Source organism: Arvicanthis niloticus, chromosome 23 (assembly GCF_011762505.2).
Source record: "Arvicanthis niloticus isolate mArvNil1 chromosome 23, mArvNil1.pat.X, whole genome shotgun sequence".
NCBI classification, from domain to species: domain Eukaryota; kingdom Metazoa; phylum Chordata; class Mammalia; order Rodentia; family Muridae; genus Arvicanthis; species Arvicanthis niloticus.
The window spans coordinates 31,281,296-31,303,126 of NC_133430.1; the positions used below are offsets into that span (position 1 = coordinate 31,281,296).

The following is a 21,831-nucleotide window of genomic DNA, read 5'->3' on the forward strand; positions in this document are numbered from 1 at the left end:
TAGTCATAGACTTTGTAAATAGGCAGCCTTGGTGGGTAGTACCAAATTAGATAAGGACAAGTGAATCATAGGCAGAGTCATAGTGACCTGACCCCTGAAACTTCACCTAGCTGATAGCCTGTTCTGAAAGATATCTGTACTCCCCCTGAACACCTATGCTCCTGTGTCATCCTCTTCCCCACATCCTGCATTTTCGTGTTTATAACCCCTGTGTTAAAAAGTAAAAATTATGATTTGATAATAATAAAAAAAAGAAAAGAAATAACACACAGTGTCCCCCTGGCTTTTCTGACTTAGCTTCTGACAATCCATTTTCTTGTTCTCAGAAATACTTTGAATTATAAAACTTTATTGTGGTTTTTGTTAGTATGCTGGGTAAAAATAATTTTTATTGATTTCATTTTAAACTTCAAAGTTTGTAGTGAGTTAAAATGTCCTTCAACATAATTATAGGTCATATTTATTTTTCATATTGTAAAATGCTAGTTAATCTGTTGAACATTTTAAAAAACTGGATTTCTTTTAGAGAATTTCATATATGAGCAATGTATTTACATAATTTTTCCCTTTCTCTCTTTCCTCCCACTCTTCCCAACCCCCATGCTTTTCAAATACGTCTTATTATTTAATTATTGTTCATATATGTATATATGTATCCATGTATAAGTATATATGTATATACAAATACTGATAAATAAAGTGTTTTGAGTTTTAAAAAAAAAAGGGAAGGAAGAGGGCTGGAGAGATGGCTCAGTGGTTAGGAGCACTGACTGCTCTTCCAGAGGTCCTGAGTTCAATTCCCAGAAACCACATGGTGGCTCACAACCATTTGTAATGGGATCTGATGTTCTCCTCTGGTGTGTCTGAAGATAGCGACTGTGTATTCATGTACATTAAATAAATAATTCTTAGAAGAAGAAGGAGGAGGAGGAGGAGGAGAAGGAGGAGAAGAAGAAGAAGAGGAAACAAACAAAGAAATAAAGGCAAGATAGCAAAAAGGCAAAAGCAGAAACAGACATTAGCTACCAAGCCTAATGACCTGGGTTTGATTCTGGAAACTCGGGTCATTAGGCCTGAGAGAGCTGACTCCTGCAAGCTGCACTCTGACCTCCCACTGCATGCTGGGGCATCATGCAAATATACATACAAACACACATGTGTGTCATTTTAAAAATATGTGTAATGGGGCTGGAGAAATGGCTCAGTGGTTAAGAGCACATATCGTTCTTGCAAAGGACCTGAGTTCATTTCCCAGCAAGCACTTGGGAGGCAGAGGCAGGCAGATTTCTGAGTTCCAGGACAGCCTGGTCTACAGAGTGAGTTTCAGGACAGCCAGAACTACACAGAGGAACCCTGTCTCAAAAAACAAAAACAAAAACAAAAAAAGAACAAGTTTTTTTTTAATTTAATAAATAAATAATTTTAAAACTAACAAAAGTGTTTTGGCCCGAGCTGCCCCATGTTGGGTGCCAAAAATATTGCAAGCCGCTCTAGCCCACATTTGGGGGACAAAATGTTGCGGACCGCTCTGTCAGTGCTGGAACCCGCACTGCCAAAAGCCTTGGGGGCTAAATTGTTAGAGCCTGCACTGCCCCAAGCTGCTCCAGTCCGTGGGTCAGGGTTCAGCAAGAGAGAGAGTGAGGACAGACTCAAAGAATGGAGACCAGACAGAGTGTGATTCAATCCCGTTTATTCTTCAGTCTCTCTTCCTAGTCCAAGTCCCAAGTCTTGAGTTCCTAGTCCCTAGTTCCTAGTCCCTAGTGCCTCCAAATTCTAAGTTACTTCTTCCAAGTGCTAAGTGCCTAATGTCTAATTCCAAGTTCTTCCTCCAAGTGCCAAGTGCCTAATCCAAGTACCTAATACTTAATCTCTTCTGAGTTCTCTAGTCCAAGTGTCTTCTTCCTCAATGCCTAATTCCTACTCCAAGTTGTACTGAACTCTTCTGTCTGCCTCTAGCCTTTTATATGTCTTACTTCTAAGCCACGCCCTTAAGTCATGCCCTTAAGTCACACCCTTAGGTCTTATCTCTAAATCTGATCTCTAAGCCATGCCCTTAAGTCTCGGCTCTAAATCACAGCTTTAAGTCTCACACACCCAAGGGAAGATCCTGGGTATCTAAAACAAGATGTTATCAGAGTGTGCTCAGCTGTTGCAGGCTATTGTAATCAAATCTCTTGTCAGGGTACATGGCTCAAGATGGCTGCAAGGATGATAGCTGCCTTCTGTCGGCTCCCCACACAAAATAAAATGAGACAAATGCATATATACTTCTTTAAAATGTGAAGATCACAAGTAAAACAAAAAACCAGCCAGGCAGTGGTGGTGCATGCCTTTAGTCCCGGCACTTGGGCGGCGGGTCTCTGTGAGTTTGAGTCATGTGTCAACATTGCTCCTTTGTCTGTTGTGTTTGTTGCTGCTAACAACATTTATGTACAGACTTTCAGAGGTGTGAAATGCTGGGTCATATGTAACTGTAGATTTAACTTCATGAGCATCTGCTAACTCGCTTTCTGCAGAGCCGTTTCATCCACATCTCCAACAGTGTAAGGTCCCAGTTTCTCCGGAATATTGTCAAGCCTTGCTAAAGTGATTTTTCTTATTATGGCCATCCAGTGGATATCAGTGGTATGTTGTTGTGGTTTTAATTTGCATTCCTAGGGGCTGGAGAGATGGCTCAGTGGTTAAGAGTACTTGGTTGCTCTTCCAGAGGTCCTGAGTTCAATTCGCAGCAACCACATGGCAGCTCACAACCATCTGTAATAGGATCTGACACCCTCTTCTGGTGTGTCTGAAGCCAGCTACTGTGTAGTCATATAAAAATAAATAAATAGGCCAGGCGGTGGTGGCACATGCCTTTAATCCCAGCACTTGGGAGGCAGAGGCAGGCGGATTTCGGATTTCTGAGTTTGAGACCAGCCTGGTCTACAGAGTGAGTTCCAGGACAGCTAGGGCTACACAGAGAAACCCTGTCTTCAAAAACCAAAATAATAATAATAATAATAATAATAATAATAATAATAATAATAATAATAAATCTATTTAAAAAGTTTACATTCCCTTAAGGACCAATGATATTGTATATCTTCTCATTTATTTATTGATTGTTTTCCTATCTTCTTTGAAGAAATTATTAAAATCCTTCGCTCAGTTCTGTACTTTTTGTCTTTGGCTTGTTAAAATGTGTAGTGGTTGAAATAAAAATAGCCCCCATAGACTCATATATTTAAATGCTTAGTCACAAGGAAGTGACACTCATTGATAAGATTAGAAGGATTAGGAAGAAGTATGTTTTGACGTTTTGAAAGTCCATGCCAGATCCAAGCTAGTGCTCTCTCTCTCTCTCTCTCTCTCTCTCTCTCTCTCTCTCTCTCTCTCTCTCCTTCTCTCCCTCCCTCTCTCTCTCTCTCTCCTTATGGATCAGGATGTAGCTCTCAGCTGATGCTCCAGTGCCTGCCTGCATGCCACCGGGCTCCCTACCACAATGATAATAGACTAAACCTCTGAAACTCTAAGCAAGCCCCCAATTAATTTGCTTTCGAAAGAGTTGCCACGGTCATGGTGTCTCTTCATAACAACAGAACTGTAACTAAGACGAAATGTCAGAATATTTTTATATGTTCTGGATACCAGACCCTTAACAAATACATGATTTCCAAACATTCCCTCACTTTCTGTAGGTTATGCTTTATTTTAATTCTAGATTGTTGAATTTAAGGTGTTTTATTAGGGCTGATGAGATGGCTTCATGGTTGGGAGCACTGGCTGCTTGTCTAGAGGATCAGGGTTCAATTCCCTGCACCCACATGGTAGCTCAGGACTGTCTGTAAGTCCAGTTTCAAGGAATCCAAACCTCACATAGACATATTTGCAAGCGAAACACCAATGTACATGAAATAAAAATAACTTGTTTTTTTTAAAAAGTTATTTTATTAATAAAAAGATAAATCTGGGGCTGGTGAGGTGGCTCAATGCATAAAGTGCAGCCATTTGGGCCTGGTGACCTGAGTTCGATCCCCAGAGAAGGCAACAGCTCTGGGTGGGAGGGGGTGTGGAGGAGGAAGAGGAGTCAGAGGAGACCGGTGTGAAAAACTATCAGAGACAAGGCCACAGCAAAGCGCAGTGTGGCTTCTGACAAGTAAGGTTCATTTGTGGCTTTCTTGGGAATGCCTTTCTGACTCCGGGTTAGGATTTGGTGCTCAATTCTGACAGAGAAACATTGACTGGCTGGTGTAGTGATTAAGGAAAGACTCTTGGAAGTGTTGTGCTAAGTTTCATTGGCTTAGAGGTCTGAGGCAGCCCCTCCCACATCCCTGGGCGACTATAACCCTCTTCTCTCCACCCTTCTCTCATTCACCCACATCCATCCTCAGGGACTCCCACTCCTAAGTCCTGAGTTCCTGGCCTCATAAACTCTAGGGCTTTAAGGGCGGTCAGAAGCCGAGGAGGACGCTGATTGGAGGTTTATTCTAACAGGCTGAGGATGAGCTCATTCTTAGCCAATGGCCGGCAGGCACCCGGCTAGACGCCCCGCCCCCGCCCCAGGCACCTGCGGAAGGGTGGTAGGCAAAGACAGCGCCTTGCAGAGCCTTGCAGAGGTGAAGGTTCAGCGCTGGCGGGAAGGCCCGGAGCTCTGGCCCGCGGACAGGTATAGTATCTGCTCTGCTCTTCAGCCATCCTCCCAGGCGAGCAGGAGCCTTCCCGTCCCTGCCTCAGCCCGACCTCCTTGGACGTTCCCTGTAGTGATGCACCTTGTGTGCCTGGGAGTGCACGCGCTGCTTGATTGACATGTGTAGTCTTAGGCATGCGGCTCCGAGAGATGGACCCGAAACCCGCAGCCCTGCACAGCAGGCGCTGATGCCCCAGCACAGGCCTCGAAGCTACCTGTCCCGCTGGGCCTGGAAGAGTAGGAAGGCCGCCGTTCTCCATCTCCCGGCCTCATCTTGGCCAAGACTCTCAGCTCCTGGCTGTATGTGCGTTTCCTCCCCACCTCTTCCTTTATCCTGTGTCTCTTTTCTTGCCGAAACGGAAAAGATCCGGGAATAAAAGCTACTCCCTGGCCATTTTCCAAGGTACCCGAGACAGCAAAGGTGGCTGCTAGGCTGCTGTGAGAAGCAGAGACTACGCTGATGGCTGTTCTCTCTTTGCCCCTTCCCCTCTGGCAGCTGCCGCTCTTATCCCATGGGCCATTGGGGTCACACATTGCTTGGGGAGGAGTTACTGTCAGGTCCTTGGGAGGGCGCACTGGCCCTGGACTTCTGGGATAGCCTCCATAGGGCTGGGTCACCCTGACACTCTAATTGAACTCCACATGAACTGACATCTAATCTGTCAGTCACCTCACTTCCCAAGGGGCCTTGATGGGCTTTTCATTCCCAGCTTGGTGTGCCTGGGGGGGGGGAGGCGGGAGTGTGTGACGCGGACGGGGGGGGGGCGTCCCCCACTGACTGACTCAGAACCAAAGGGTAACAATGTTTTGTCTGGGGGAGAGGTATGGTGGAGCTGAATGAAACACCACAAGGCAGACAGGAAGGAGGGGAAAAGCGAGGTGGGGGAGAGAGAGGTGATACCAGAAGCTTTGACCCAGTGTGTGACTTCAGTGTGTTTACTATGTATTTGACACTGGGTTTGCTCTGTGGACACCCCTTAAAGGTAGCTGTGGGTCACAGGTATCCCCAGGTCTCCCTGCTCCATACATACAGCATGATGGGAAGATACCTGTGGGACTGAATTTAAATGGAAAAGAAAAGAAAGTCCCCCCACTGTGTTATTCTATGATCGATCGCCACCACTGAGGTAGGACCCAGTTCAGTGAAGGGACCTTATCATCACTCGTCCCTCCTGCAATGTTTAGGGAGGAAGCTGGAGTACAGGTAGGGGTGTGGCTCCCAACACGTGCCCCCTAACGCATTGCTTCTTGCAGGTCGAAGCAGCAGGGCCACTATGAGCCTGGTAGCCTGTGAATCTCCACCTGGCCCAGGCCTGGAACCAGAGCCCTGTTCACGGGCACGGTCCCAGGCCTGCATGTACCTGGAACAGATTCGTAACCGGGTAGCTACAGGGACAGCTGACGTGACCAAGCATGACTACCTGGTAGACGCAGCTACACAGATCCACCTGGCACTGGAGCGAGATGTCAGCGAAGACTACGAGGCTGCCTTCAACCACTACCAGAATGGTGTGGACGTGCTGCTCCGTGGTGTGCATGGTGAGGGTGGGGGTGTGTGCGGGCAGAAGGTGGACAGGAGAGGGCCCGTGAGGGATCCTTTGTCTCTGTCCATACTCGGGCATTGTGTTAACCCTGCCAGGCCTCCCTCCATGAAGGACAGTAAAGAGGACTTGAGTTTATTAAGGCATTTCTACCTGGCAGACCAATTAGGCTTTAACTATATTAACTCATCTGAGTCTCACATTAATAGTTACAAGTATATAGGAACTATTAGTATGATCATCATTAGCATGATTTGAGATAGGCCTTTCACCTTTGCCCAGGCTAATCTTCCTATCTCAGCCTCCTGATAGCTCAGGCTATAAGTGTGTATAACTCTGGGCAAGAACTAATTTTCTTTCTTCACTTTTTTAAATGATTCATTTGCTTATGCATTTCTATGTGCACTGGTGTTTTGCCTGAATGTGTGTCTGTGTAAGAGTGTCAGGAACTGAACTTACAGACACCTGTGAGCTGCCATGTGGGTACTGGGAATCGAACTCGGGTCCTCTGGAGGAGCAGCCTGTGCTCTTAACTACTGAGCTATCTCTCCAACGCCAGCAGGAACTAATTTTCATACTAATTTTCCAGGTGAAGAAATTAAGGCATGAAAAAGAAAGAAAGAAAGAAGGAAAGAAAGAGAGAGAGAAAGAAGGAAATTGAGGCACGGAGCAGTTAAAGGGCTTGCTCACGGCTCCACAGCTACAAGGGGTACATCAGAAGGTGGAACTGTTTCAGCCCCTGTGGCTTGTGTACTTGGCCCACTGCATCTGGCTGGCCATGGAGCTGGGCTGGGCAATGGCCCTCTGGAAATTGCACTCCAGAGGAGGGGGGCGGGGCTGACTGACAGCTAGCTGGATATGCAATTATAATCCTGGGTGGATTATAAAAGCGGGCTAGGCAAAGGGAGAAAGGAGGAGACTCGGAGTCAGAGGAACCTAGGTGTGAATGCTGAAGGATGGATGTGTAAAGGCCTAGCAGTGTTCCACAGAGAGGGAGGGAGGCCCAGCCTTATCGGGGAGAGGGAAGCGCTAATTAGGGCAGAATGACGCATTGCCATGCTAACTGTGAGACTAAAGGGCCTGTGGTAGGCTAAGGTGACCAGAGTCACCAGACTCACTGTTGAGGAGACCCTGCCATGTCCAGGCTTCAGGAGTGCACAAAGCATTGCTTATTGGTCTAATCTGGCCTCCACCCTGGCCTTTTTCATACTGGGAGGCAGAGAGAGAGAGAGGAAGCATTGTCTTCTAGAACCTTCTCTCTCCTCTTCTGAAGGAAAGGAACATGAAAATCTCCACCTTGTTCCCTCCTAGGAAGGAACAGCCGGTGAGGTGTTGGGTACCGGCTGTAAAGAACAGGTGGCTGGAGGCAATGGTGGTTCCCCGTTTCCTCATGCATTTCTCTTCTTAGCCCCTGCCCTCGAACACAGAGCTGAGGACTGAACCAGCTAAAGCCGGCTAGGAAATAGGAGCCATCAGCTGTGACAGGCAGACATAGTTAATGGAGTTGGCATCTCAGCCACCAGTCAGCCCAGGATAGAGGGTGGAGGACAGTCCTGGTGACCACAGATGGTGACCCCCATTTCCCACAGTTGACCCCAACAAGGAGAGACGTGAAGCTGTGAAGCTAAAAATCACCAAGTACCTCCGGAGGGCAGAGGAGATCTTCAACTGCCACCTGCAGCGGACACTGGGCAGTGGAGCCAGCCCCAACACGGTGAGGAGAGCCTCCCCGCATCTCCGAGGAAGAGAAAGAGGACTCTGGGGATAGAGAGCCACCCCCACAACCCTCACGCCCCTCCTGCCCCAGGGAAAAGTGGGCAGCGGTGGATGTGAGTCTGAGTGTGAGCGAGGGTTGTCCTCCCATCCTTCCTCTGTCTCCCACAGCCTCACGCCGCATTCAGCCTCACTGAGCACCTGGCATACACGACTTAAACGCCCACCCCAGTCAGTGTGTGACTCCATGCCATTCTCACATGAATACACAGAGTCTCCAGATTCTGTTTCTGCTGAGTGGGCACAACACAGTTATTTGTAATGTGTGTGTGTGTGTGTGTGTGTGTGCATGTACACAACTTTGCATCTAACATGCCTCCTGTTGCTTTCCTATCCCAGTGGCCAACTGCACTCTGTGCCATACTCCTCCTAGGCCCACTGTGTCCTGTAGCTTGCCTTTCACAAAAGTAGGCAATTTCGGAATTGTGAGGCTGAGACACACATGTTCCCATCACAAACCCTGAGAGCATCTGCCTCTCATAGATAAGACTTTTAAAGGGGGGGGGCTTTTAAAGCCCCTAGAAGCAGTCCTAATATGGCTGGGTAGGAGCTGAGCAAAAAAGCCAGCCGGGGTGCTTTGAACCAGTGTGCCCCCAAACTCTGAATCAAGAACAGCTTCTTTGCTCAGTCTGTCCTTGTGACGCAGGGTCTGCCTGGACCCCAAGTCCTATCCACGGTGGCCCCCAGTACTCCCCTGACATCCAGAAACCCTGCCCACAGCCACAGCGGAGGTCTTGTCTCTCTCCTCCGCAGGGCTTCAGCAGCTTGAGGCTCCGGCCCATCCGCACACTGAGCTCTGCTCTGGAGCAGCTGAAGGGATGCAGGGTCGTTGGGATCATCAAGAAGGTGAGCACGCACTGGGATGTGGGAAGGGAAGCAGACGTGTACAGTCTGGGGTGGCAGAGGAGGGAGAGCTAGGATGGGACGGAAGTGCAGCCTGCATGGGGGTGGGGTGGGAGAAGAGCTGCTTGCCTCAGAAGAGATAGCAGCCGGGTCCAGTGGCTCCTCTTCTCTCTCTCAAAATACATCTGCCAGGTTCTAGAGAGGAATAGGAGACTGAGAAGATGCAGACAATCTGTTTCCTTTTACTGGCCAGCTCAGACAGAAAGCTCCCAGAGACTGTGGGAGGAGCTATACTCAGGGAACCGCCCAGCACTCGCTGCACTGCCCAACCCGTGGAGTCAGAATTTCTAGGGTTGAAACCGAGAGTGTGTAGTTTAAAGTACTGGGCAATTTTGATGGGTCTGGGAAACCATAGAGAAAAAGAGAGCAGTGTGGCTCTCTCCCACAGCCCACTTCCTTACGTTCAGCCAGGGCTGCCCCGAGTGTCCCAGCACACACAGTTGAGCACTTCCTGTACGGAAAGGTCCCTCTCTCCAGCCTGACCAGTGGACATATGCATTTCTTTGAGATGGTGTGGATCGTCCAGGGCCTTGGTAGCTCTGCCCTTTCCCTTCTGGTAGTCCTGCCCTCATCCTATCTTGCACCTTTTTCCTTGCCCTTAATCCAGAGTGGACATGGGGACGGGAGATGACACCCCAACCCCTATTTAAGTGGAGAAATCTGAGCGACAGAGGTCATGTACGAGTTGTGCCTTCATCAGCTTGCCCTCTGCCTCTAGCCCAGGGCTTCCTAAACAGTTCTAAGAGCCATCCGCTGAGTTTCTCGAATGTAGATATCAGGACCCCATGCCCAACCCGTGGAGTCAGAATTTCTAGGGTTGAAACCGAGAGTGTGTAGTTTAAAGTACCAGGCAATTTTGATGGGTCTGGGAGACCGTAGAGAAAAAGAGAGCAGTGTGGCTCTCTGCCATTACAGGAGGGCAGCATGCTGCCCGGGAAGCGTGCTCTGGGTTTGGCCCGTGAACCACGGGACAAATCACCTCACAGCTCTGAGAATCGTTTTCCTACCCCCCACCCCCCACCCCCAAAGTGGTGATCTGAGAAGGAAATGAAACCGTTTTTGGGAAAGGCCTGGCACATGCTAAGACACTTAGTGCATGGTTGATGGCTCTGAATGCGAGCGACCCGGAGCAGAGAGGGCTGAGCCCCCATCCTCTAGGCCTTGCTCACTCCAGCTGCTTCTCCCAGGTCCCTGGAACAGGCCCCAGGCTCAGGGAAGGTTCATCCAACTTCCCATCTGCCGCAGTCTCCCCTCCCACTGAACTGCACAGTGGCCACGGGCTGACCTTGGCTAAGCACGGCTGCTCTCACAGACAGACTGACCGACACCATATCTCTGAGTGAGATGCCAGGTTTGAAGAGAGGCGCTCTGAACTGAATACATTTGGGATAGCCCTCAATGAAAGTTCCACCCCTGGTACTTTAACTTTAGACATTCTCGGAGCTTGAGGGACGTGCATATATCTAGGAGGAGTCCTCAAGAGGAAATCTGTGAGAGAACTCTCTGATTTGTTCAACCCAGGGACATAAACATGTGCAAAGCATTTAAACCTTAGTGCCCTGAGGCCTGTGCAGGGGGAGAAGGCACATTAAGGTGTTTAGGTTGCCGCTTTCCTTTTTCATCCTCTCTCAGATACTCAAGTGGTGAATATCGGCTCCCCCTAGGGTCTTTCTTCCTCCTCTTGGTTATGTCCCAGCCAGAGACAGAAATTTCTCCAAATTAGGAAAGGTGTTAGGGCCACCAGTCCCATTCCACAGCTCTGCCCAGGCAGATCCAGGCAGCAGAACTGTGCTAGTGCCTGCTAGTGGCCACCCTCAGGCCCGGGAAGGGAGCCAAGAGCTTGCTCAGGCCAATCCTGGGCCCCAGAAAGCTGTGGGGCGGACAGGACTGCAGAAGAGCTGGCAGGGACGGAGGAGGCAGGGAGCAGTGAAGTGGGCATGTGAGGTAGGCAGCAGCCAGGACACCTGGGGGCTTTTGTCAGTGATTATCCCCACCTTCTCTGGACCTCCTCAGAGAGTCTGAACTGGGCATGGGGAAGAAAGGCCTTCTGAGCTGCTTCTTGTTTTATTTGGCTCAAATACAGGTTTGGGGCTTCTTGTTGTAGTTGTTGTTACGAACATTTTCAAACTTGTAGATTTCCTATGAAAGTCCCCATGTCAAGCGTCTCATGGAAAACAAAAAATCAGATCTTGAGATGTGGGGCTCACATTCCCATGTAGCTGTGGGGAGCCACGGAGGAGCTGCCCACTTCCACTGGAGCACTGGCCTTGCCCGCTCCCAGTTCCAACACTGCTCAAGGGTATCTTCCCCTCTAAGCCTTTAAGAACATGTTGGACCTGGGCAGGGCATGATAGATACCTTTAATCCCAGCACTGTAGAGGCAAAAGCAGGTAGATCTCTGTGAGTTCGAGGCCAGCCTGGTCTATATAACAACTTCTAGGTCAGTCAGGGCTTATAATAGAAAGACCTTGTCTTAAAACCAACCAAACAAACAAACAAACAGAAATCAAGAACACTTTTGAAGCTTTGGGGTTTGCCTGTTTCAAGAGAGGTTCCACCCTGGATTTAGATTCCCCATGTGTCTTTAAAAATAGGCCTTATGGGGGGCTGGAGAGATTGGTTAAGAGCACCGACTGCTCTTCCAAAGGTCCTGAGTTCAATTCCCAGCAACCACATGTTAGCTCGCAACCATCTGTAATGGGGTCTAATGCCCTCTTCTGGTGTTTCTGAAGATAGCAACAGTGTACTCACATAAAATAAGGAAATAAATGAAACGTTGAAAAACAAAACAAAACAAAAAACAAGCCATATCATAACTTTCATACCTTACCAAAGTTGTATCTCAGTGCCCCCAAGAACTCCCATGGACACACACAAGACGCCAGGTGTCCCACTCTCTTACTCGCTGCTAGGTTACCTCAGGGTCTCTCACTGAGCTGACTGGTGGGCCAGCAAGCCCCAGTGAGCCTCCCATTCCTGCTCAACACTGGTGCTTTCTTCATGGGGCGGAAGATTTGAACCCAAGTCTCATATGTCCACAGTGAGCACTCTCGCTCACTTAGCCATTTTCCTAGCCTCTTGGGGATGTATTTGTGTGTGTGTGTGTGTGTGTGTGTGTGTGTACATGTGCACATGTGCACACACTCAAAAGTGGCCACAATTGCCTTCCATCCTCCCAATTAGAAGGCGAACCTCCCATTTGTAGATTAATTACAATCTAGTGCTCTGTGTCTCAGTTGCATGGCTCTGCCACCACTGGGGTTGGTGGCTTCCCCATTGTATAGGACAGGACCACATCTCCGTCTCACAGGAAGCTGCGCTTGGTGGTGCTGTACTTTAACCATCACCCCCACTTTTTAGACAGCATCTCATGTAACCCAGGATGACCTTAAACTTGCCACATAGCCAAATAAGGATGATCTTGAACCCCTTATTTTCCTGCTTTCATATACTGAGTACTGGGATGTCTATCACTATTCCCAGCAAGGGTGAGGAGCAGACCCAGGGTTCCCTGGGGACTGTGCAAGCACTCTCCCAACTAAGGACATCTCCAACCCCTTAATGATTATCTTAAGAGAGTGCAGCTAAGATACAAGAAAGTCAGGTGTCGCCTATTGTTCTGTCCCCCAGGCCACTTTTCAGAGGGAGAGATGTGTGTACTTGGTTGGTTGGTTGTATCAATGGGAAAATGCTCCCTCTGCTGGAAGTATTCTGAGATAGTGGTGAGTTTTTAAAAAAAAAAAAAAAGAAAAAAAAAAAAAGAAAGAAAGAAAGAAAGAAAGAAAGAAAGAAGGAAAAGAAATCAATTCACTGGCGGAGAGATGGTAAGAGCACTGACTGCTCTTCCTAGAGGTCCTGAGTTCAATTCCCAGCAACCACATGGTGGCTCACAACCATCTGTAATGGGGTCTGATGCCCTCTTCTGGTGTGTCTGGAGACAGCTTCAGTGTACTCATATAAATAAAATAAATACATCTAAACCCCCCCCAAAAAAACCCAAAAATAAAACAAAAAGACACTCATAAAAACTTTTTAAAAGAAGAAGAAATCAACTCACCGCCATACCTAACTTCACAGTAATTGTTGTTAATGCTTAGGTCTAATTCCTTCCAAAAGAAAATAGGCTTTAATAGTTTTGAACACACAGGTCCTCTTTAATTTCTGCCTTCCATCCTTGACTGAGTTTTCAGACTGTAAATCAGAGGACTTGGCCAAGGAGGTGGTGGCGGGGAATACCACCACCTCAGAGGGATGGCGGGGAACCATCTGGCGGGTGGGCAATTCTTGTGGGAATCTTTTCCTAAATGACCCGTTTTCTGCCTCTGTCTTCAAACCATTGCACAAGTTTGGTCAGGGGAGCCAAGGTCGCCTGAGTTAGGGCTCTAGCCATTAGAGGGAGACCTCTAGTGGTCAAAAAGGATACTGCTGCTCTGGTGTAGGTGCCCTGGTGTAGGAAGGAGGGGTGGGGTGAGCCCAGCCCCCTGCTTTCACTTTACTGATCATGGAGAAAATAAGGCCCGGCCTGGCAGGCACTTACCCCCTCTAGAGTCAGCCTGTCTGTATTCAAATTCTGATGCTACCACTTTTTAGCAATAGACTTACGTGTGAGTGGTTACACTTCTCAGGACCTCAATTTCACCAGCAAAGCTGGTAGGGAGAGCACAATGAAATAAGCCATTTAAAGAGTGAGCAATATCTGTTTCTTCTACAATGACATGGATAATTACCAGGGCCGAGGAGGATTTACACTTGGATTCTCTGCTTTTACCAACAAGCACAATGATGTCATAAAGTGTGAACTGCTGTGACCCCCCATTTTTTAGGCAGCGTAGAGAAACGGCTCAGTCAGCAAAGTACTTCCCATGCAAACACGAGGGCCTGAGTTTGATTTCCAGCAACTACATACAAAGCTGGACATAGTGGGGTACGTGTCTGTAACCCCAATACTGAGGCGGTAAACAGGCAGGTCTCTGGCGCTTGTTGGCCAGCCAACCTAGCTCAATAGGTGAGCTCCAAGCTCACTGAGAGACTGCCTCAAAAAGTAAGATGGAGATCTAAGGAAGAAGACAGCCAGCATCAGCAAGTCTGGTCTCTACACACATGCATGCACACACACACTGTGTGTACACATACTGCACACACACACACTGCATACACACACACTGTACATACACACATGCATACACACACTGTGTGTACACACACCACATACACACATGCTGTGTGTACACACACTGCATACACACACACTGCGCATACACACATGTATGCACATACACACTGTGTACACACACTATGCATACCTACATGCATGTGCACACGCACACTGTGTGTACACACACTGCATACACACACTGTGTGCATACACAGATGCATGCACACGCACACATACACACTGCATACACACACTACATACACACACTGTGTGTACATACTACATACACACATACACACATTGTGTGTATGCACACACATGCACATCCCAGAAACAAGCACAAGGTTCAGAGAAGGTACGTGACTTGGCAAGTGTGTGATATTGTCATGGCTTTCATTAAGGACTTTCCTATTTACTGCCCAACAAACCAGAGATATAGCAAAGGTGGGCATTTATAATTCCTCTTTGGTAGTTCAGAAAGTCGGTTATTTGTCCAAGTTCTAAAACTGGGGCCCTGAGCTAGGGCATGCAAACCAGTAACAGAGCTCTAGCCTAGCATTAAAAAAATGCAGGCCTCTTTTCCCTACTCTGGCCCTTAGGCTACGGTTCTCACCACTGTCTAATAATGTGGACTCAGCTCCCCACTTAGCAAAGCCATCCCGAGAAGGAGAGGGCTACTATCAAAGGACAGCTTCCCAGGTGGCTGGTGGGCACAATCACACTCACTTCATTTAAAAACAAGTGTAGCAAAGAAGAGAAATCCCCAAAGCACGTGGAGCCTGGGGCAGTCAGCCCTCCCAATCTGGAACCACATTCTCGGAAACGTCAGGTTCTTCACGCGTTTGGGGATTTTGTTTTGTTTTCTGTTTTGTTTTGTTCTGTTTTGAGAAAGGGGCTCACCATGTAGCCATGGCTGACCTTGATCTTACAGAGATCTGCCTGCTTCTGCCTCTCTCCATCTCTGCTGGGATTAATGGCATGCACCACCTCACTTGGTCTAGCTTCACACGTAAGCAAAGCTCAGAAGAATTGACTAGCTCTGAGATGCTTCAACCATGCCACCTTCAATCCCTGCTGGGACGATGGCCTCTGGCCAAAGCCTACAGTGGAAGTGTTGATCTTGGCCGTCCTCCTCAGGCCACACAGGGTCTGGCTAGTGTAGGCAGGTATCTGGGGAGATGTTCTCATGAGGGTTACGGCAAACCCAACAGAGGGTACTTAAACCACTTGGATCCTAGGTGAAATATCGATATCATCCTCGCACTACCCATGACTGTGGGGATGCCAAGCTGGACAGGATGGTCCCTGCCCTTGTGGAGTTCACAACCAGGGGAGACAGGAGGTTAGATGGTGTGAGAAAGGTCCCCTGAGCAGGAGCCCAGAGAGCACTAGACATAGGGTAGGAGTCCCAGATACTAGAGGAAAAAGCACTCAGATGTTTGTGTATAGTAAAGGGAGATTACCAGGACAGAATAGATGTTGGCCTCAGGGCATGGAAAGCCCAGGAACTAACGCATACCTTGACCAGTGCCTCCTGGACTTTGGCAGGTGCAGGTGGTCCAGGATCCAGAAACCGGAGGAACCTTCGTCGTGAAGGCAGGTGCTGCCCAGCTGCTGCCATGCTGCTGTTACTCTTGGGAACTTTCTCAGAGCTCTCGAGACCCCCGCCTACCCCACCCCCAGAATGTGCATATGATGGCCATGCTCCTTCCAAAGCCCAAACCTGCCTGTTCCTCTGAGCACTCACTGCCCAAGGCTCCAAGACTGACACGCATGCACAGTATCTTGTCCTTGGACATGGATTCCATGAGATTACAGGGGTGAGGGCTGGGCCAGGAACTGGTGGAAGCAGGTGCTACTCAGCCTGGCTCCCAATTCATATCCTAGTGTCCTGAAGCCAGAGTGTGGGCAGCTCATTTACATACCCTGTCCCCTCCCCCAGAGCCTTCCCAGGTGTCACATGGTAAGCCGGGAGCGCCTGACCATCATCCCACATGGCGTCCCCTACATGACAAAATTGTTGCGCTACTTCGTGAGCGAGGACTCCATCTTTCTGCACCTGGAGCATGTGCAAGGTGAGGGACCTGTGAGGGCCCACTAATTCCTCAGAATTTTGGGGTCTTACTGTTCTCCCCAACTCTGAGCTCTGAGGAGGAATATGGTTTGCTTCACATGTGTGATACAGACAGGGAGCTCAGAGTTTCTAAAGACTGAGGGCAGGGCCAGGCTGCTGTGGAGCTCTCTATGGTGCTGAGGGGGCAGGGGACATCCTAGGAAGGATGTCTCCATCCTAGGCAGGTGAAGGGGGACATTTATTCAGCTATCTTCTATGTTACCCATCCTGAATAACCACATGGTGAGGCTGGCGACTAAAACTGTCAGCTATTTAGTGATTCTGAAACGTGAGGCACATCCTTGGGCCATGATGCGGTCACTGTAAATCCATGCATGGCCTCTACCTTTTGTGAGGAGGAAGTGTAACATGTTGAACACTGGTGTTCAAACAAACAAACAAACAAACTCAATCCAAGTTCCCCAACGATCAGGTATGCAGGCTGTGACACTGAGCTCCCCGGAGGTGGGTCAGAGCAGGGTAATCAGATCACTGAGGGGGCAGAGGGGGCATGATAAAATGGAGGGAAGGTAGGATCAGGCCTCGGGCCTAGGGTCCTAGCTCTTCTTCCTTCCTACACTCTCGATCCCTCTTTGTCCCAGGAGGCACTCTTTGGTCACATCTACTCTCCCAAGCCCACTTTCAATACTCTGGGCTCAAGTCTGGCTCTGTCCAGGAGAAGTCGAAAGCCCAACTCAGCACCCGCCTCAGCCTCATGACCCCAGCGAAGATCCCACCAGGCCACACCTTGAGGCAGGACAGAATCCCAGTGGAGCCTCCATGGACTTCCCAGAGCCCTCCCCCAGCTCTCCAGCTTCAGAAAGAGGCTGACGCTGAACCTTCATCCAGGACTAGTGCTGTCCGATCTTCAGACCTCACAGAGGCCCCGTGTGGCCACTTGCACAGTCAAGTCAGGCGAGCTGGCCAGAGTTCGAATCCAGCACCCACTCAGAGGCTCCACTGGGTACGAGAAGGGGCTGACCGGGTCCTAGGGGCCTATGGCCAAGGCAGGGGTCAGAACCCCTCATCAGCAAACAGGCCCAGTCTGGGAAGTGGAAGAGCTGCCTGGAGCCTGAGGGAGGGACAAGTGAAGCAGTGGGCAGCTGAGATGCTGCTGGCACTGGAGGCGTTACATCAGCAAGGGGTGCTGTGCCGGGACCTCAACCCACAGAACCTGCTCCTGGACCAGGGAGGTAAGAACCCCAGCCTCCCTGCTCCAACCCCAGTCCTCGGGTGGGAGCCCAGAGTCAACAAGAACCCCCAAGATTATAAAGCTACATGCTGCTCCCCATCACCTTCCTTCATCTATTCCTTTAGAGAAGACATGAACCTGGGGTGGGGGTGGGGAAACTTCAGGGCCACCCCTGGGCCCTGGACAGCAAGGGGCCACCCCCTTAGGGAGACGCTACCTGGGATGACCTTTAGCCCCTGACATTGTATTGGGACTGCCTGGAGATTCCAGCTACTCAGCGATGCTACTTTCAACCTTTGTCCTGCCATTCCTCTCTGCACACTGGACAAGGTCACATCCAACTCACATATTTTGGCCAGTGGTCAGAAGTGGAGCCCCAGTACAGCCAGGAGGCTGTGGACTGTCTGTACAGCGCTCCAGGCAAGAAGGGAGTTGGGGGAGGTTTCTAGATCTTGGCTGCCTTTGCATGAGTTAAAGCCGGGATGGGCAGTGGGCGCTAGAATGAGAACAGAACAGGCCCTTCTGTGACGTGGGGATGTGTGTGTGTGTGTTCTTGTTCTTGCAGAGGTTGGGGGGATTTCTGAGTTGACTGAAGCCTGTGACTGGTGGAGTTATGGGTCACTTCTGTATGAATTGCTCACAGGAATGGTGAGTAGCTGAGAAGGGAGGGGACAGAGCCCTGGTGGGGACCTTTGGGTTTAGGCTGAGCAGAGGCTTAGCCAGCCAGCCAGGGTCAAAACAGGGGCTGCCTGGTTCTCCATGCCTGACCACTGGGCTGGATGTTGTTCCACCCATCAGACCACCGACAATATAATTCCTACTGCATGAGGGCCTGTGGCTAAGGAGACTTGTCAGCTTCTATGAATTATATTTGTTGGCATAACCAGAGGTTTATGGAAGAGCATGCCTGGCCTGAGGTTTGGAGAAGCAGCAGCCTTTCCCTGGAAGGCCTCTGGATTATAACCTAAATCTCCATTTCCTGCTATCCAGTCCCCCTTACCCTTCAAGGCTATATAATGCCTAGACCTCAACTTGAGATGAGAGAAGGCTGCTTCATACAAGTCAGCCGTTGCCTTGTCAGCTGGCTCAGCCAAGCCCACTCGCAGGCGGGGGAGGTGCTCAGTTGGGAAAGTGTCTGCTCATGAGAACTCGAGTCTGATCCGAGCAACCGTGTAGAAGTCAATGTGATGGCAATGCACATCTGTAACACTCGGGGTCTGGGGTGAGACAGCAGAATCCCAGAGCTTGCTGGTCAGCTGTTGGGTTCAGTGAGACCCTGAATAAAATTAGAGAGTAATAAAGGAAAAACACCCAATTTCAACCTCTGGCCTCCACATTCACACACACACACACACACACACACACACACACACGCACACGCACGCACATACGCACACACATACATACACATGCATACATGCACACATACACACACACATTACCCACTTGACAAGGCTCTACACTCAGATGAGCTCAGAATGACATGTGGGGCCAGTCAGGTTGGAAAGCAAGAGAGAGGAGAAACTACATTGGAGCAGGAAATAGTTTGGGTGGCACCAGAAGACTACAGGGTGAGTGACCTAAAGCCAGCCCTGCCATGCCTTTGCTGGTCACAACTCAGAGTCTCTGAGAACTCCCCTGCCTCTTCTTGCAGGTCATCCTTAACTCAGTAGACTTCCACTTGTCATCACATTCCTGCCTCAGTCTCAGTGGCTGCATGGCAGGTGTGCCATTGCATATGTAGCTTGTGGAGACTTAAGAAAAAAGTCTAGTGCTGTTCCCAATAGTGTCTCTATAAAAACAATGGTTTTTAAAAGCTGCAGGTTCCAACCCCAATGCTAACCCAAGCCCCTTTTTCCCTGAGCCAGCTTCCTTAATGTCTGGGTCTAGCTCAGTCTGAGTTATTAGTAGATCCTAGCAAAAGACAACTATCAAGATCTTTTTCTTGGACTGTGTTATTGTGTGTCTGTGTGTGTATGCACATGCAAATCTTGGCTGCCACTAGGGTGTAAACTTCCCTAGAGTGGCCTCTCCTTGTGTCCCCCACCTCTCCAGGCACTGTCCCAGAGCCACCCTTCAGGATTCCAGGCCCACACCCAACTCCAGCTGCCTGAGTGGCTCAGTCGCCCGGCAGCCTCTCTGCTGACTGAGGTGATGTTCTTGCTGCTGATGGCTTATTGGTATATGGGTGGGGATGAGAGGAACCACCTGTACACGTGTTAATTCAAGTGTTGGAACGCGTAAATGCCCATGAATGTCTGTGCTAGCTACCACCAAAGTCATGGGGGAGGGACTTACTGACTGGGTTAGCAAGGAAAGAACACCCTAGAGATTTTGGTGATAGCAGCCCTAGGAAGTGGGTGCCTGCCTCCAGGATGGGGACGGGCAGCAGAGCGCTGACTGAATCTCTCCCCACAGCTGTTGCAGTTCGAGCCCCAGCGGCGCCTAGGTGCTGGAGGTGGTGGCACCAGCAAACTCAAGTCCCACCCCTTTTTCAGTACCATCCAGTGGAACCGGCTAATGGGGTAAGAGGTGGGTAAGTGGACAAAACAGCTGGCCCAGTTCTCTTGACTACCAGCTGGGCTGGCCCCTCTCATTAGTGGACTTCAGGGGAAGAATGTGGGGCAGCCACTTCTGCTCACCACCTGCTTGGGCCTCAGACCGATGACTGCTACAGCCCTGGAGAAGCTGCTGGAAGGGCGGTGAGGTGGACCCTGTGAGCAACCTACACTCATCGGTCAACAGATACCTGCTGAACACACCTTGTAGCTTTAGCTGGGACCTATCATGTTAAAGGGTGCCTTCTGTTGCTCTAGTTCCAAACTGTTCAACACTTGCTGAGTCAAGTGACGAATCTGGGGACACTGCTGCCATTTGTACACCACATAGGGCGTCTCTGGAGACATCTCAGGGCACTGAACCTCTGGCTCAGTAGACCCAAACCAGGACTGTCCTGGGTCCACTTTAGTCATACAACCAGAGGCTGTTCCTACTGGGGTCCGGGTGCTAGGAAGGTGGCTGTCTGTAGGATGAAGTGGGGAGAGGTGGGGCTTAGGGTCCCCACCCCTGACCCTTAACTTACTTACTCAAGAATAAAATCAAGGTGAAGAGAACCAGTGGGGCTAAGAGCGGGCTAAGAATGCTGTTGTTCCACTTAGACGGAGTTGGAAAACAGAATAAAGCGCTTTATTCTCTGGCTGGCTCTCCTGTGTCAGAAGAGCTTGCTTCACGGGACCAGTAGTCCATTCTTCTCAGCTGTTGGTTGTTTTTCACTCAGCTGGTGGTTTGGTATGAGCTTCTATTCCTACTCAATTCACTGCCTGCTGACTTTTAGAATGATACCACAGAACATATGGACCAATTTTACCCAGTGCCTTCAGACATGAATATCTGGTCTCTGAAGTTAAGTGGTATCTCCAAACACAGCCCCTTCCCTGGGTTTGAGGGCTTGCCTCAAGACAACCCAGCTGCTGGCGTGTGGCACATGCAACAAAATTTCACTTGACCAATCCCAAGATTGTGCGTACCCTGGTCCTTGAAGTGCCTGGGGTTTGTCTACCCTCTAATAAAGCCTCTTCTTTCTGTGGCATCCTTGCATCATTAATATAGTGACAGTGGCCTGGAAGGAAGCAGCCTGGGGGACAGCCTCAGAAAGGGGAGGAAGGGGAGGAGACAGACACCTGAGCCGGTCACAGTGCCTGAGGAGCACATACGCTTCAGTCAGCTCATGGAAGGTTCTCCTGAGAAAACAGAGGTTCTTGAGAGGTTGACTTAGAACCTGCTAGAGCTGGCTCACAAGTGTAGGTTCCTTCTGTGGTAACCCCTAATGCCAAACAGCTTCGGCCATGGCTCCATGGAGTACAGGTCCCTTCCAGGCTTACTCAGCCAATACACTCTACAGCTGGCATTCTGTTGAGCCATCAGTTTGGAATACCATGGTCCCAGCTCTGACAGGGCTTATGGATGGCCTTTCAATAAAACATCTACTCCAGAAGTTCAGTGGAAAATTTTAAAACGTGTAGCACATCAAACACTAGACCTGATACATACTTCACTGAACCCACCTAGCAGCTGCAATTGCTCAAGGACCTCACTTCTTCCTGGGACAGGCCACCAGAGGGAGGGCCTCACTGCAGACAGGATCCGCAGACGAGAGGAGTGTGGGAAAGTAAGGCTCTACTCCATCATGCCACTGTGGTCATTCTGTCCTGTCCACTGCCCCTCAATACTTACTGCTCCTAGGAGACAGCCCTCACTGTTCACTATAACCAGACATGTGCTTACAATGGTGCACACGTGGCAACCAAGTCCAAATGGTACCAGGAATGTCCGTGCCTCCCCACTCCGTCTTGGAGATTATGCGAGCCCTTCTTGGTGTTTGAAGGGGCTTCACATAGGTGGGAGCCACAATTTCTCTTCAAGAGTTGGCTTGTCAGGGCCATGGGGCTCCCTGAAAGGAACCCAGGGCACTGGGACACTTGTGGGTTC

General features: G+C 49.6%; 1 protein-coding gene across 5 annotated transcripts; it reads left to right on the plus strand.

Moving 5' to 3' along the window:
* Positions 1–4,537: 4,537 nt before the first annotated feature.
* On the plus strand, positions 4,538–20,932 carry Rps6kl1 (ribosomal protein S6 kinase like 1). Of its 5 annotated transcripts, none has more exons than XM_076921645.1 (11): positions 4,538–4,645; positions 5,921–6,205; positions 7,797–7,921; positions 8,734–8,826; positions 15,587–15,634; positions 15,981–16,113; positions 16,754–17,344; positions 17,674–17,763; positions 17,909–17,991; positions 19,399–19,494; positions 19,762–20,932. In XM_076921645.1, the coding sequence occupies exons 2-11, from the start codon at positions 5,941–5,943 to the stop codon at positions 19,870–19,872; spliced, it is 1,635 nt and encodes a 544-aa protein (XP_076777760.1). In that variant the 5' UTR covers positions 4,538–4,645; positions 5,921–5,940; the 3' UTR covers positions 19,873–20,932. The 5 variants fall into 5 exon arrangements, 3 of the variants coding, with proteins under 3 accessions (XP_076777760.1, XP_076777762.1, XP_076777761.1); XM_076921647.1 differs by having other exon boundaries at positions 5,921–6,175; positions 19,762–20,015; XM_076921646.1 differs by lacking the exon at positions 4,538–4,645 and adding an exon at positions 5,005–5,069 and having other exon boundaries at positions 19,762–20,015.
* The last annotated feature ends 899 nt before the right edge of the window (positions 20,933–21,831 follow it).